The sequence below is a fragment of the Manis pentadactyla genome, chromosome 5 (genome assembly GCF_030020395.1).
Source record: "Manis pentadactyla isolate mManPen7 chromosome 5, mManPen7.hap1, whole genome shotgun sequence".
NCBI classification, from domain to species: Eukaryota; Metazoa; Chordata; class Mammalia; order Pholidota; family Manidae; genus Manis; species Manis pentadactyla.
Genome location: NC_080023.1, coordinates 111,000,264 through 111,016,664, shown reverse-complemented (window position 1 = coordinate 111,016,664; position 16,401 = coordinate 111,000,264). Strand labels below are relative to the sequence as shown.

Sequence of the window (16,401 nt, the reverse complement as noted above, 5' to 3'; positions counted from 1 at the left end):
ACAGCCATGTATGTAAAACATCTGGAAAGCAGATCCTCTAGTTGGAGTTAAGTTTTCACATGACTATCCCTGGCCAACATTTTGACTGCAACCTCAGGAGAGGTTCTGAGCCAGAACCACTCAGCTAACTTGATCGCAGATCCCTGACTCACAACACTTATGAGATAATAAATGTTCACTGGTCGAGTCCCTAAGTTTTGTTATGCAGGACTAGGTAACAAATACACCTTTATATAATTAGAGAAATCTGGTTAACAAAGTCATTAGTAATATACTACCATATTCATGTTCAGATTGGCTGGATAACATATCTTTTTTTTAAAAAAGATTTTTACTCTATCCTTTTCTTTCCTGAGACATTTAGCAACGCCTGAAGAAAATTTATCTAAACTGATATTCTCTGAAGTTGTGTCAACCACCTATTATTGTACTTATTTTTATATTTTATTACCATTTGGTAGATAATTTACAATGTTTCTAAGGACCAAAGGGAAAACTAAAGTGTGTTTGGTAGTTTAATAGAAATTGCCCAATTATTATTATTTTTTTATTAAGGTATCATTGATATACACTCTTATGAAGGTTTCACAAAAAGAACAATGTGTTTATTACATTCACTCTTATTGAGTCCCCACCCGTACTCCATTGCAGTCACTGTCTATCAGTGTAGTAAGATGCCACAGAGTCTCTACTTGTCTTCTCTGAGCTACACTGTCTTACCCGTGATCCCACACACACCATCATCCACCAATCATGATACCCTACAATCCTGCCCAACTGTAAGCAAGAGTCTAAATTGCAAGGTTTAAAAAATCAATGAACAAGGACATAGAATGGATAAAGAAGATGTGGTACATATACACAATGGAATAGTACTCAGCCATAAGAAAAATACAAATCCTACCATTTGCAACAACATGGATGGAGCTAGAGGGTATTATGCTCAGTGAAATAAGCCAGGCGGAGAAAGACAAGTATCAAATGATTTCACTCATCTGTGGAGTATAAGAACAAAGAAAAAACTGAAGGACCAAAACAGCAGCAGATTCATAGAACCCAAGAATGGACTAACAGTTACCAAAGGGAAAGGGACTGGGGAGGATGGGTGGGAAGGGAGGGATGTGGGTAAAAAGAGGCATTATGATTAGCACACATAATGTGGTGGGGGGGATGGGGAAGGCAGTATAACACAGAGAAGACAAGTAGTGACTCTACAGCATCTTACTACGCTGATGGACAGTGACTGGAATGGGGTATGTGGTGGGGACTTGATAATGTGGGGAATCTAGTAACCACAATGTTGCTCATATAATTGTATATTAATGATACCAAAAAAAAAAAAAAAGAAAACAAGGACATAAGACTAGTCTGACAGTAGTTAAGTCCCTCTTCTTGGGGCTGTTCTCCATATTCCTGTGTATTTCCATCCCCAACCAACCCCAGCTTTTAATGTCCTACAACATTAGGGAAGCAATGTAGTAGAAAGAATACAGATAGACTCTCATTCAATTTCCAATTTTGCCTCTTGCTGATTATGTGACCTTTGGCAATTATTTAACCTTCTCTCGGTTTCACTTTCCTTGTTTATAAAATGGGGCCAGTATCACTAAGTACATTTGGAGCTGATTTTGAAGATTAAATGAGATTAATGGAGTAAAGTACCTAATGCAGTCATTAGGTTCATGGTCAGCTCATAGAAATATTAAACCTGCTCTTACCTCCAACTATAAAAATAAGATATTTCACAGCACTTTGCAAAAAGTTAAGGAGACTTATGATTGGATTAAAGATGGCGGCGTGAGAGGAGAGACAGAGGCTTCCTCCTAAAACTGCATACAATTAGAAAATTTAATTGGTGCAACCAATCCTGAGAGAGCAACAGGAAAGAGGACGGCGCCAGACTGCACACACCTGGAGAAAAGAGCAGATCTCACCGAACGGGGTAGCGTACCAAAGCTGTGGCCTGGAAGGACCCAAGCACTTCCCCCATCCCAGCATACCGGCGGGAGGAAGACAAACAGAGCAGGAAGGGAATGGAAGGCCTGGGACTCCTGAATACCTAGTTCCGGAGATCTGCGCTGGGAGCACAAACCTACATTTCATGGTGCTTTCATGAGACTCGCATGACTACCGGGTTGGAAAGTTAATACAGGCAGAGTTCCTGGGGAGACTGGGATTCCAACCGTGTTTGGAAAGCAGGGATCCATATCCGGCTGCTCTGGGACAAAAACTTATACCTGTGTGACTGGCCCACTGGCTCAGGCAGTGGAGAAAGGCACAGCAGCCGGGAGGTGGGGAACGGCTCTTTCCTCCCCCCAGGTACCAGTACCGCTCTCCTGCAACCCCCAACATTGCTTCAGGGCTGAGCAGCTTCAGAATAGAGCTTCTGGACACTAGAGGGCGCCATATACAAACAAGAAACGCCAAAGGAACCTTGTCCCGAGTAAAATTATTAATACAACTCCCGAGAAAGATTTAAATGATATGGACCTTGTGACTCTTCCTGAAAGGGAGTTCAAAATAAAAATCATCAACATTCTAATGGAGGTATGGAAAGACATCCAAGAACTCAGAAATGAATTCAGGTCAGAGATCCAATCGCTGAAGAGCATGATGGAGGGTATTAAAAGCTGGTTGGATATGGTGGAGGAGACGATAAATGAAATAGAAACTAGAGAAGAGGAATACAAAGAAGCTGAGGCACGGAGAGAAAAAAGGATCTCTAGGAATGAAAGAATATTGAGAGAACTGTGTGACCAATCCAAGCGGAACAATATTTGCATTATAGGGACACCAGAAGAAGAAGAGAGAGAGAAATGGATAGAAAGTGTCTTTGAGGAGGTAGTTGCTGAAAAATTCCCCAATCTGGGGAAGGAGATAGTCTCTCAGGCCATGGAGATCCACAGATCCCCCTACACAAGGGACCCAAGGAAGACAACACCAACACACATAGTAATTAAAATGGAAAGATCAAGGATAAGGACATACTGCTAAAAGCAGCCAGAGAGCGAAATAAGATCTCATACAAAGGAAAGCCCATCAGGCTAACATCAGACTTCTCAGCAGAAATCTTACAGGCCAGAAGGGAGTGGCATGATGTATTTAATGCCATGAAGCAGAAGGGCCTGGAACCAAGATTCTTTATCCAGCAAGATTACCATTTAAATGTGAAGGAGGGATTAAACAATATCCAGATAACAAAGCGGAGAGAATTTACCTCCAACAACCATCTCTACAGTCTATTTTGGAGGGACTGCTATAGATGGACGTGTTCCTAAGGTTGAATAGCTGTGACCAGAGGTAATAAAACCACAGGGAAGAAAGTAGAACAGCTAATTATGAAGCAAATGCAAAATTAAATCAACTATCCTCAAAGTCAATCAAGGGATAGACAAAAAGTACAGAATTTGATACCTAATATATAAAGAATGAAGGAGGAAGAAAAAGGAGGAGAAATAGAAAAGAACCTTTAGATTGCGTTTGTAACAGCATACTAAGTGAGTTAAGTTAGACTCTTAGATAGTAAGGAAAATAACCTGGAACCTTTGGTAACCATGAATGTAAAGCCTGCAATGGCAATAAGTACATACCTATTGATAATCACCCTAAAAGTAATGGGACTGAATGAATCAATCAAAAGACACAGGGTCACTGAATGGATAAAAAGACAAGACCCATCTATATGCTGCTTACAAAAGACTCACCTCAAACCCAAAGACATGCACAGACTAAAAGTCAAGGGATGGAAAAAGATAGTTCATGCAAACAACAGGGAGAAAAAAACAGGTGTTGCAATACTAGTATCAGACAAAATAGACTTCAAAACAAAGAAAGTCACAAGAGATAAAGAAGGACATTACATAATGATAAAGGGCTCAGTTCAACAAGAGGATATAACCATTATAAATACATATGCACCCAACACAGGAGCACCAGTACATGTGAAACAAATACTAACAGAACTAAAGGAGGAAATAGAATGCAATGCATTCATTCTAGGAGACTTCAACACACCATTCACTCCAAAGGGCAGATCCACCAGACAGAAAATAAGTAAGGACACAGAGGCACTGAACAACACAATAGAACAGATGGACCTAATAGACATCTACAGAACTCTACACCCAAAAGCAACAGGATACACATTCTTCTCAAGTGCACATGGAACATTCTCCAGAATAGACCACATACTAGGCCACAAAAAGAGCCTCAGAAAATTCCAAAAGATTGAAATCCTACCAACCAACTTCTCAGACCACAAAGGCATAAAACTAGAAATAAACTGTACAAAGAAAGCAAAGAGGCTCACAAACACATGGAGGCTTAACAACACGCTCCTAAATATAAATAGTCAATGGATCAACGACCAAATTAAAATGGCAATCCAGCAATATACGGAAATAAATGACAACAACAACACAAAGCCCCAACTTCTGTGGGAATGCAGCAAAAGCAGTCTTAAGAGGAAAGTATATAGCAGTCCAGGCATATTGAAAGAAGGAATAACAAACCCAAATGAATAGTCAACGTCACAATTATCAAAATTGGAAAAAGAAGAACAAATGAGGCCTAAAGTCAGCAGAAGGAGGGACATAATAAAGATCAGAGAAGAAATAAATAAAATTGAGAAGAATAAAACAATAGAAAAAAATCAATGAAACCAAGAGCTGGTTCTCCGAGAAAATAAACAGAATAGATAAGCCTCTAGCCAGACTTATTAAGAGAAAAAGAGAATAAACACACATCAACAGAATCAGAAATGAGAAAGGAAACATCACGATGGACTCCACAGAAATACAAAGAATTATTAGAGACTACTATGAAAACCTATATGCTAAGAAGCTGAAAAACCAAGAAGAAATGGACAACTTCCTAGAAAAATACAACCTTCCAAGATTGACCAAGGAAAAAACACAAAATCTAAACAAACCAATTACCAGCAAAGAAATTGAAGCGGTAATCAAAAAACTACCCAAGAACAAAACCCCCGGGCCAGATGGATTTACCTTGGAATTTTATCAGACATACAGAGAAGATATAATTCCATTCTCCTTAAAGTTTTCCAAAAAACAGAAGAGGAGGCAATACTCCCAAACTCATTCTATGAAGCCAACATCACCCTAATACCAAAACCAGGCAAAGACCCCACCAAAGAGGAAAATTACAGACCAATATCCCTGATGAACATAGATGTAAAAATACTCAACAAAATACTAGCAAACTGAATTCAAAAATACATCAAAAGGATCATTCACCATGACCAAGTGGGATTCATCCCAGGGATGCAAGGATGGTACAACATTCGAAAATCCATCAACATCATCCATCACATAAAAAAAAAGAAGGACAAAAACCACATGATCATCTCCATAGATGCTGAAAAAGCATTTGACAAAATTCAACATCTATTCATGATAAAAGCTCTCAACAAAATGGGTATAGAGGGCAAGTACCTCAACATAATAAAGGCCATATATGATAAACCCACAGCCAACATCATACTGAACAGTGAAAAGCTGAAAGCTTTTCCTCTACGATCGGGAACAAGACAGGGATGCTCACTCTCCCCACTGTTATTCAACATAGTACTGGAGGTCCTAGCCACGGCAATTAGACAAAACAAAGAAATACAAGGAATCCAGATCGGTAAAGAAGAAGTCAAAGTGTCACTATTTGCAAATGACATGATATTGTACATAAAAAATCCTAAAGACTCCACTCCAAAACTACTAGAACTGATATCGGAAATCAGCAAAGTTGCAGGATACAAAATTAACACACAGAAATCTGTGGCTTTCCTATACACTAACAATGAACTAATAGAAAGAGAAATCAGGAAAACAATTCCATTCACAACTGCATCAAAAAGAATAAAATACTTAGGAATAAACCTTACAAGGAAGTGAAAGACCTATACCCTGAAAACTATAAGACACACTTAAGAGAAATTAAAGAGGACACTAACAAATGGAAATTCATCCCATGCTCTTGGCTAGGAAGAATTAATATCGTCAAAATGGCCATCCTGCCCAAAGCAATATACAGATTTGATGCAATCCCTATCAAATTACCAACAACATTCTTCAACGAACTAGAACAAATAGTTCAAAAATTCATATGGAAACACCAAAGACCCCGAATAGCCAAAGCAATCCTGAGAAGGAAGAATAAAGTGGGGGGGGATCTCGCTCCCCAACTTCAAGTTCTACTACAAAGCCACAGTAATCAAGACAGTTTGGTACTGGCACAAGAACAGAGCCACAGACCAGTGGAACAGAACAGAGACCCAGGATATTAACCCAAACATTTATGGTCAATTAATATATGATAAAGGATCCATGGACATACAATGGGGAAAGGACAGTCTGTTCAATAGATGGTGCTGGCAAAACTGGACAGCTACATGCAAGGGAATGAAACTGGATCACTGTCTAACCCCATATACAAAAGTAAATTCGAAATGGATCAAAGACCTGAATGTAAGTCATGAAACCATAAAACTCTTAGAAAAAAACATAGGCAAAAATCTCTTGGACATAAACATGAGCGACTTCTTCATGAACATATCTCCCCGGGCAAGGGAAACAAAAGCAAAAATGAACAAGTGGGACTATATCATGCTGAAAAGCTTCTGTACAGCAAAGGACACCACCAATAGAACAAAAAAGTACCCTACAGTATAGGAGAATATATTCATAAATGACAGATCCGATAAAGGGTTGACATTCAAAATATATAAAGAGCTCACGCACCTCAACAAACAAAAAGCAAATAATCCAATTAAAACATGGGCAGAGGAGCTGAACAGACACTTCTCCAATGAAGAAATTCAGATGGCCAACAGACACATGAAAAGATGCTCCACATCGCTTGTCATTAGAGAAATGCAAATTAAAACCACAATGAGATATCACCTCACACCAGTAAGGATCGCCACCATCCAAAAGACAAACAACAACAAATGCTGGTGAGGTTGCGAAGAAAGGGGAACTCTCCTACACTGCTGGTGGGAATGCAAATTAGTTCAACCATTGTGGAAAGCAGTATGGAGGTTCCTCAAAAACTCAAAATAGAAATACCATTTGACCCAGGAATTCCACTTCTAGGAATTTACCCTAAGAATGCAGCACTCCAGTTTGAAAAAGACAGGTGCACCCCTATGTTTATGGCAGCACTATTTATAATAGCCAAGAAATGGAAGCAACCTAAGTGTCCTAGATGAATGGATAAAGAAGATGTGGTACATATACACAATGGTATATTACTCAGCCATAAGAAAAAAACCGATCCTACCATTTGCAACAACATGGATGGAGCTAGAGGGTATTATGCTCAGTGAAATAAGCCAGGCAGAGAAAGACAAGTACCAAATGATTTCACTCATCTGTGGAGTATAAGAACAAAGAAAAACTGAAGGAACAAAACAGCAGCAGAATCACAGAACCCAGGAATGGACTAACGGTTGCCAAAGGGAAAGGGACTGGGGAGGATGGGTGGGAAGGGAGGGATAAGGGCAGGGAAAAAGAAAGGGGGCCTTACGATTAGCATGTATAATGTGGGGGGGGCATAGGGAGGGATGCGCAACACAGAGAAGACAAGTAGTGAGTCTACAGCATCTTACTACGCTGATGGACAGTGACTGTAATTGGGTTTGTCGGTGGGGGACTTGGTGAAGAGGGATGTCTAGTAACCATAATGTTCTCCATGTAATTGTAGGTTAATGATAATAAAATGAATTAAAAAAAAAAAAGTTAAGGAGTCTATAATATAAGACCTACCATTAGGGAAGTCACTTAAGAGTTAAATATTCCTTATTTTGTCAAAGGTGCTCAACATCATGGCAAAAAGCCTTTCTCCTAACCCTTAATTCTCAGAAGTCTCCAACAGTAGAAAACTGTAAACATGCAAAATCCAAATCACAACATTTTCAAATGTTTGAGCAGAGGACAAGGTGACCTCCCAGCCAGCTCTGTACTGGCCACACCTCAGAGGAAAGTATTTTGACAGCCCCTATCCTTACTAATGGGTGAAGCCAGGCCTTTCTGGCATCTTTCTGCACTTTTCATACCAAACGAACATAGGTAGCTATTGTACAATAGACCTTTAAACTGTAAAACTATTTAAGGAGTTTGCCTTTTGACAAAAAAGCCATAATTTTAATGAATCAGCTTTTGTTAGCATTGTATACAAAAATCTCAACTTACTCTTCAGCAGGCAGGCCAATTAACAACAACTTGTCAGATTCTTTCCAATAAGCCACATGAATTTGTTTCCCATTTAAAAGAAGGGATGAGCTAAGGAAAAATGAGTCAAAATAAAGTTAGAATATTTTCAAGTGACATAAAATTATAAACAGTCATTCTTAAAAGATTACATATGGTATGATTTAAGAACTGCACACCTAATAAGCAAATTTCTTGGCCTATACCTAACTGCTACACAGAAATGGCAATGAATTGTATAACAAAAATATATTCTGAAACATTTTTTTTTAATGCACAAAAAACTCTAGGCCAAACAAAGTGGACCCATTACAGTAAAAAGACATTGAGATTCTTTCACTAACCTTAAGTGACTGTTTAGAGTGTATTAATTTAACACGTGTTAACAAATCTTTTCTGATTGTCTATTTATGAACACAATTTACTAAAAGAGAGAAAGACATGGTTCTGATTCATAAAATGATCATTTACTATGGGAGACAGATGCATAAACAAGAAACCAAATTATAAGTCAGATTTAAGTGTGCTCCCAAGGAAATTTTTGTGGAGTAATGGATATATTCACTGTGGTGATGAATTTAGGGTCTATACCTATGTCAAAAATAGTTAAATTGTAGATTTTACATATGTGAAGTTTATTATACTTCAATGAAGTTGGACAAAAAAGAATGAACTGTGGAAACATAAAGAATATAATAATGATTCTTTCTTGTAGTGTGAGTAGGTGGTAGGAAGAAGAAAAAATAGAAATATGCTTAGTGTTTTCTTTTTTTAAATGAAAATACATACATGAGTCTTCACCTGCTGAGTCTTTAGGATAGAGTGTACTTTCTATACTATAGTAGATAAGTATGCGGGATTTTAAATATGAATTGCTCAATAGATTTTTTTCAAAGGGGTATTACTTTCACCTTAACAAAGTTTAAAAATGCTTATACTTTTAGACAAATACTAGACTTCTATAGTCATAGAAAACTCTTCTGTAGTTTTAAAACAGTGTGTGCAAAAGACACACATGGCTGAAGAATCCCTGACATAATAATTATTTTCAAATTTATTGTTTCACAAAAAAGTTTTCCAGATCATTTACTATTTTCCACGTTTAACCCATATCTTATCATTAATAACAAATTCTAAATATCAAGTAAAATAACATTTATCCTTTAGAATAAAAAGAAAAAAATTCAAATCCACATGGAGAAACTTAAAACAAATTTTCGAATAAGATTAAAAAGGAAGCCTCCACCTTGAAAACATTATGCTAAGTTAAGAAGCCATTCACAAACACATATGGTGCTGTTCATAAGAAATGTCCAGAATAGGGTTATCTTCAGAGACAGAAAGAAGGTTGCCTAGGGCTTGGGGTGGGGTAGGTAGAATGAGAGCTAAAGGGTACAGGGTTTCTTTTTGAGGTGATGAAAATACTCTAAAACCAACTCCGGTGCTTCACATATCTGTGAATATACAACCACTGAATTGTATACTTTAAATGAGCAAACAGTATGAATTATATCTCAAAAAAGCTGTTTAAGAAAATAAAAGGACTACAACATGCTCTTATGAATGCAAATTCATATATTCATATACTAAATGGAGCTTCAGTTACTAGAATATTTAAAATGAACAATATTTTCTATATACACTATACTAAAAGTCCCAGAGTTAAACATGACTTTTTTTTTTAAAAAACAAGGAAATTCTTCTTCCTATTGTCTTCCAGATCCTATCTTTTAAAACCAAAGAGTTACCATTTTTACCAGAATATGAGAAAAGTTAAAGCCTTAGAAAACCCAACATGATATTTTATCAATATTATAAGGCTCTTAAAATTTGAGAGAATAACTTTTTTGGTAAAGTCTAAAACTGCTGAAATATTAAGGGAAAAAAATGGTTTATGATCCCTAGATTTATTTTATGGGGAAAAAAAAAGCAAAACTCAGAAGCTTTGAGCCTTCTCCTCCCATAAGTTACTGATGGCATTTCAGAGCCACGGCTTGATAAATCAGTGTGGAATGGGGATATAATTGACTATACAATGTTATTTTATTTTTCAAAAAATTATTTGACATTGGTCTTGCTTATCTATCACTGTGTGTACAGGTGAGATACTGCGTTCAGCATACTCTTCTCAAAGTATATAAGTATTCTGTATTTTTCTATCATTGTTATAAAACATAATATTTTGAATATGTGAAAAATTCAGTGTTCAGTCATTCTTACTAACCACAAGGTATTGACTAGCAAGTTAATAGTCAAGATAAAAACATGAGAAAGCCCAGACTCATCATAATGCTATGCTTAAGAGGTATCATCTTTATGAAGAAATTCTAAAGTATAGGTCATTAGCTTAACTTATTTAAAGTGTGCCAAAACACCCAGATCTACAGCTGTACTGAGTGCCTATACTTTAATAGATGATTTGGGGAAATAACTTAGATAAGAAATAAAGTATTTGCACATATCAAATCTGCTATACAGATATCTACATAAATACAAATTTATTTGTATGATAGATACTTGCATTAGTATTTTGTCAGAACAACGGTAAAGAACTTGAAAGAAACAGAATTAAAGCTAAATGAAATCAGTTGTTACCTAGTAACTTGTGTCCCAGTTACATTTTCCAACATGTCACAGAGTGTGAGAAATATCCCTCGCACACTTTTTAGTTTCTGAGATGCATCAGATACTGGACAATGATAAATAATTTCTTGCTGTTAAATGAAAAAAAAAAAAAATCAAATCCCCCAAATTTTCCAACAGTTATTTTTGTCATGTAAAGTTCAGGCTTTGTATTGAGAAAAGAACCAAAAAAAAAATCTTAGCTCCAGTGGGAGTCTTCTTCAAACACACAGAGAGAAGTATGCCTGGAATTTTAACACATTACCTTGTATTTAAAATACCACATTTGAAAATAAGGTGCCGACTGTCCAAACTGGTCATGATGCTAAAATATATACTGAGTAGGACACTGATTATTGGAATGATTACATTTAGTTTCAAACAATATTTAAAATTTTAATTTCCTTTACACTAAGTTCTAATACCAGTATTTTATTATATTTCATTATACAGATTTTACCTCCTGTGATTACATATCTATACAGACACCACATGTAACTTTTAGGAGTCTTGAAATTTAATTATGTTAATTACTGACATTGAAAAGATAATCATCATCTTTGGTAAAGTCATTACATCTTTAAACCTAAAACAAGATTAAACTTACAAAATGAGAATAAAAAAAAATTAAATTAAAATAGTACAGATAAGAAGAAAGCAGTATTATGAAATTACAAATCTTTTATGTCTTAAATTTGAAAGTTGCCCACTATACATTAATCTGAATACAAACTTTAAAAGAGAGTTTATTTTAAATTATGGAAAACATTAGATCTTCAAGATAATTCACAAAATGCTTAATACTTTTCTATTTTCAAGAAGAGCATGTTTCCAGGAAACAGTTTTTACAAAATAAAATAAACCTCAAAATCAGGGTGTACATTTTGCTAAAACTTTTACACAAAGGGGTGAATCACTCTTTACCTCACTTTTGCTGTTACTTAAAGCAACATGCTATTTTTCTCACAAGGCAAATTAAAAGCAGTCAAGATAAAAATTTCTGGATAGAAACCATGGAGAATTCAGAGTAGCTTGCAGTTATGCTGTTTAACAGCAATACCTAAAAATACTGTTATAGCCACTACTGAAAGTCCAAATTCCTGAAATATGACATATTTTCCTTGGTTCGCTCTCTAAAGAGTGTTCTGTACCTTGCTTTGGTCCCTCTTTACAAGAAATAATTATGTGAGTTGGAGTCCATGTCTTGGCAACTTTTATGTTAAGACAAATATAAATAATGATAAACTGGACACATCTTTTTTTAATACTTCTTCAGCACATTCAATATATGCAAATTGCTATGGAATACATTGGCCAAATAAACTCTCCCTTAACAACTCAAATTTTCCTGCAATATTTCTAGGGTAAAAACATACAAAGCATTTTATCTCTAGAAATTACATCAAACATTGGCTATGATCTTCTGTCATATTTACTTAATAAATTTAAAACTGGACTAGTAAATAAACTTAATGAATTTAGTCAAATACCAAACATCACTTTAAACAAATAACCATATACTCTTTGATTCGTTTTTTTAAAAATTCCCAGATCTTGTAACTTGAAGAAGACAAGCTTTTATTAAGTATGTAACTCACATAAAAACAGAATGACCCTATCACATTTTATTGTAAATTAAGTCATACCAGTAAAAGAAGTCATTTGAGAATGTTTTATTCCAACTTCTGCAGCAGTCAGCCTGGAAACCCTCACTATTAAAGACCTGACAAGCTCTACAATTCCTAACCAATTTAATTAGCTGTATTTTTAAGCACTTGTTAGCAGCATGCATTTGCAGCAGCTTTCACACTGTTCAATAAGAATAAAAAGCCTCTCCTAATTATAATGTTGATATAGGGCTGTCAACAGACAGAAACCTGTTCATTTGAGAAACATCTACATACTTTCCCATGGAAAGAAAGGCAAGGATGACAAAAGGCCTCAGCAGTATCCTACTCCAAGACAACCCAGAAAGATTCAGTGTTACCACATCAGAAACTGCTGTGGGTTTTATACAATAAATGGCTGAATTTCTCATTTGTTTTAAATACATAAAGAACGAATAATACATGCAAGAAATTAGAATTATTAACTCTAGGTCCCTATGTATTTTTTGGAACACAGAGAATTATAAAAATATGTATAAGTAAATCCCTTCTTTTCCATTTCAATTACTGACTCAATTTGATATATGAAGGAGCAACACAAGGAAATACACCCCTTGAAAAAAATGGCTTTGGCATTGAGAATATAGGCTACAAGGATTTCACAAGGCAAGAAATGTAAATAAGGTAAAAACTTTAGATCTCACTTCTGCTTGAAGCATTATAGTAAACTAGATGCTTTCAGAGATACTTGTGTTGTAAAACTAGATACATGGCTAAGACCTACTTCTTGCTGAACTGCTGGATGTGGAAAGAGTAGAGAGGTTTCTAAGGATGTCCTCGCCCTACCCCTCCAGCACCCTTCGCCAACACTGCAAAGTAAGCTGGGGCTTCAGCCAGCAGTGGTGAGTGGGGAGGAGAAGGACAGAGGCAGGGCTGTTCTGAGAACCCACACCTACAATAGCTGCAGTCAGGATGCTGAGCTCTGGACAGTGGTAGGCAGGTGAGCTGAGCCCAAGACCACTGTGTTAAACCCAGACCCCCAGGAAGGCTGAAGTACCCTTGGTCCGTGGCAAAGCAGAAGCAGCAAATTCTCTCTGCAGGACATATTCCCACTTCAGAGCCACAGGATTCCCAAAGATAAAATCAAGTTGTAATTTTAGTCAATGATCATCAGGGACATAAGAAGGCAATCCACCACAAGTCAAGAGTCCCCTCAGGACTTAGAGATGGTGGATTGGGCAGACACAAAATAGAGAAGAGCTATTATAAAATGCTTACAGAAATAAAATTTAGAATCACTAAGATGAGGAAGCAACAAAGACTAGAGGGAATATCAGGGCAGATTTGAAATGTAGATTAGTTAAAGACTTTTCAGAAACTTCTAAAAATAAAAATTTGACTGCTTAAATATAAAACACAATGGAAAGGTTAAAAAACAGTTTGGACACAGCAGAAGGCAGAAACTGAACAAAGACAGTAAGACAGATTCCTTACAAGGAATAACTGAAAGTAGATTTAACAGGAGTGGAAGTCAGAAGATAGAGGATAGTAATCTTTAAACAGATTAGCAAAAATAACTTTAAAATGGTTTGCATAAGCAATAGTGCATGTTGACTTCATCTTCTTCCTGGCCACACAAGAAGACTACATTTTTTACTTCCCTGAATTGGTAGGGACCATATAACTAGATCTAGATCTAGACACTGGAATGTGGGCAGAAGTAATGTTCCACTTTTAAGCCAGACCTCTGAAATGCCCCATTGATATGGCAGGCTTTCTCTCTTCTCTCACTGGTCAACTAAAGATCTAGCAGAGCATTCTGAATGAAGCCTTTGGAAATAATGACACCCATGAGATGAAGTATTCAAATCACTGAGCCACGTGACCAAAAATATTTACATTGGAATGAGAAATAAACTTTTACTATGTTAAGCCCCTGAGATACTAGCGTTGTTTGTTGTAGTGACTGGCCTATTCTGACTAATACAATGTAGAATTATAAAGCTACCTTTCAAGAAGGAGTGAAAAAATTTCCTCAGATAAATAACAACAAAAATAATTTATCACCAACAGGCTTTTGCTAAAAAGAAATGCCTAAAATATATGTTTTAGGAAGAAGAAAATGATTGAAAAGTAGAGTTTGAGATATAAGAAAAGTAAATGGTAAGCGTATATGTAAACTTAAAGAAGGTTCATCTGTATGAAATATATAAAATATCTATTTCATAACACACACCATATACATTTTATAACATATATAATAAATATTCGTAGTAGCAGTACAAGTAGTGTAATTATGCACAATTTGTAGAATTTTAAAAAAAACAGTAGCACTAAAATACTGACGACAGCATGTAGGTAAGGACAGGGATAACTGGAATTACAGTGTACTAAGGGCCTTGAATTATTTTGAAAAGGGGTTAAGATAGTGTTTAACTCTAGGATTTGTTAAGATAATTATCATGATAAAAATTTAAGAGCAGTCATTAAAAAAACAGAAATAAAGTATGTAGCAAGAATAATAATGATGCACACAATCAAAAGTAGGTACAAAAATATTAAGGAAAAAGCATTCAAATATAACTTTTTAAAGATGGCAGAAACAAAATATTTCAGTAATCTCTATAAATGGACTCACTGAGCTTGTCAATTAGAAGAGCGCTGTGTGTAAGAGATATACCAAAACCATAAAGATACAGAATGACTGACAAAAGTGTTCATTATTCACTTGGAAGACTATAAAAAGTCCTTATTTTCTTCCTTGCACTTTTGAGGAGACACTCACCTCGTCCTTTGACGTTTCTGAGTCGAGCTGTAGTGTGAGATACATAACGATATGTGGCGTGTTCAGGATGTTCTGCTGGATACCTTCAGCCTCTTCTCCCCATAGAAGTTTAACTAAATCATTTGTATTTGGTTGTGCCTTTTTCTGTGTTGGTTGAGTTGTTTCTTTTTTCACAGCATATGCATTTTCAAATGTCAGTTTCACCTTTAGGAATTAAAATAATGGGTTGATTTTTCAACAGGAAAAAGCTGCAGTTTTCATAAAGGATCTGTACATGCACATACGCTCGCTCAGGTATGCACAGTATATATAAAAATCATCCTACAGCGTGGGCTCTTTGATGGCAGAGACTGTGTATTCTATTTATATTTGTATCTCTACCTCCTAACCCAGTTTCTAGCATGAGTTATTACAAATGTTTACTGATGAAGAATGCATAATTCTCTGAACAAACATTCATTTATTTAAACATAATCATTGTATTTTAAGTCACTGACAACAAAACAAGAAATACCATGGAAAAACACAACCTGTATGATCTGACAGTGAAATAAAGAATACATTGTATTATGAATGCTGATAGCACTGACTTATCTGGATAAGTGAAAAAGAAGAGATGCAACACTAAGAGTAACTGCATACAACCAGGGTTAGCTCTCCTTTCAAATGAGGTGATATTCAGACATTCTTCTTTTAGACTTTCTTTTTGATTCTTTAAAAATAAAGGCCAAGGGGAGTTAAAAACTATCAGCATACTGGATCTTAGACCATGACCCTGAAGACATTGTCTATAGTTTTATCAAGACAGTTTTAATTTCATGGCCTGAAGTCAAATAAGACTGGTAAGAGTCCAGAATGTAACCATTTTCCATTTGTTGAAAGGTACCTTCCACTTCTCAATTACCTTTTCTTGAAAAAGGAGAGAGGTGTTTAGATGACAATTGGTCAGAGACACCTTGCTCATTTCAAAGAAGCACCAATATACATCTTGACTAAAAGAAGTTTTCACTAAATATAGTTAATTTAGTGTAGCAAGGACATCATCATAGCCTATGTATAAGCACAAAATATTCCTAATGTTTAAAATCTTAACAGAATACAGATGAGTAAAACAGGAAATTCTCATTGCAAAAATCCATAGTTTTAAACATTAAAATGGAATGAC

At 35.9% G+C, this 16,401-nt stretch overlaps 1 protein-coding gene across 2 annotated transcripts in view; it reads right to left on the bottom strand.

The window, feature by feature from the left end:
- Positions 1–16,401, bottom strand: part of INTU (inturned planar cell polarity protein) — a 71,781-nt gene that overhangs the window by 25,828 nt on the left and 29,552 nt on the right. For both annotated transcript variants that reach the window (XM_036922952.2, XM_036922953.2), the window contains exons 4-6: positions 15,237–15,440; positions 10,818–10,936; positions 8,205–8,294 (exon numbers count right to left, since the gene is read on the bottom strand). In XM_036922952.2, coding sequence (XP_036778847.2) covers positions 8,205–8,294; positions 10,818–10,936; positions 15,237–15,440 — 413 coding nt within the window. The remainder of the gene's footprint in view (positions 1–8,204; positions 8,295–10,817; positions 10,937–15,236; positions 15,441–16,401) is intronic.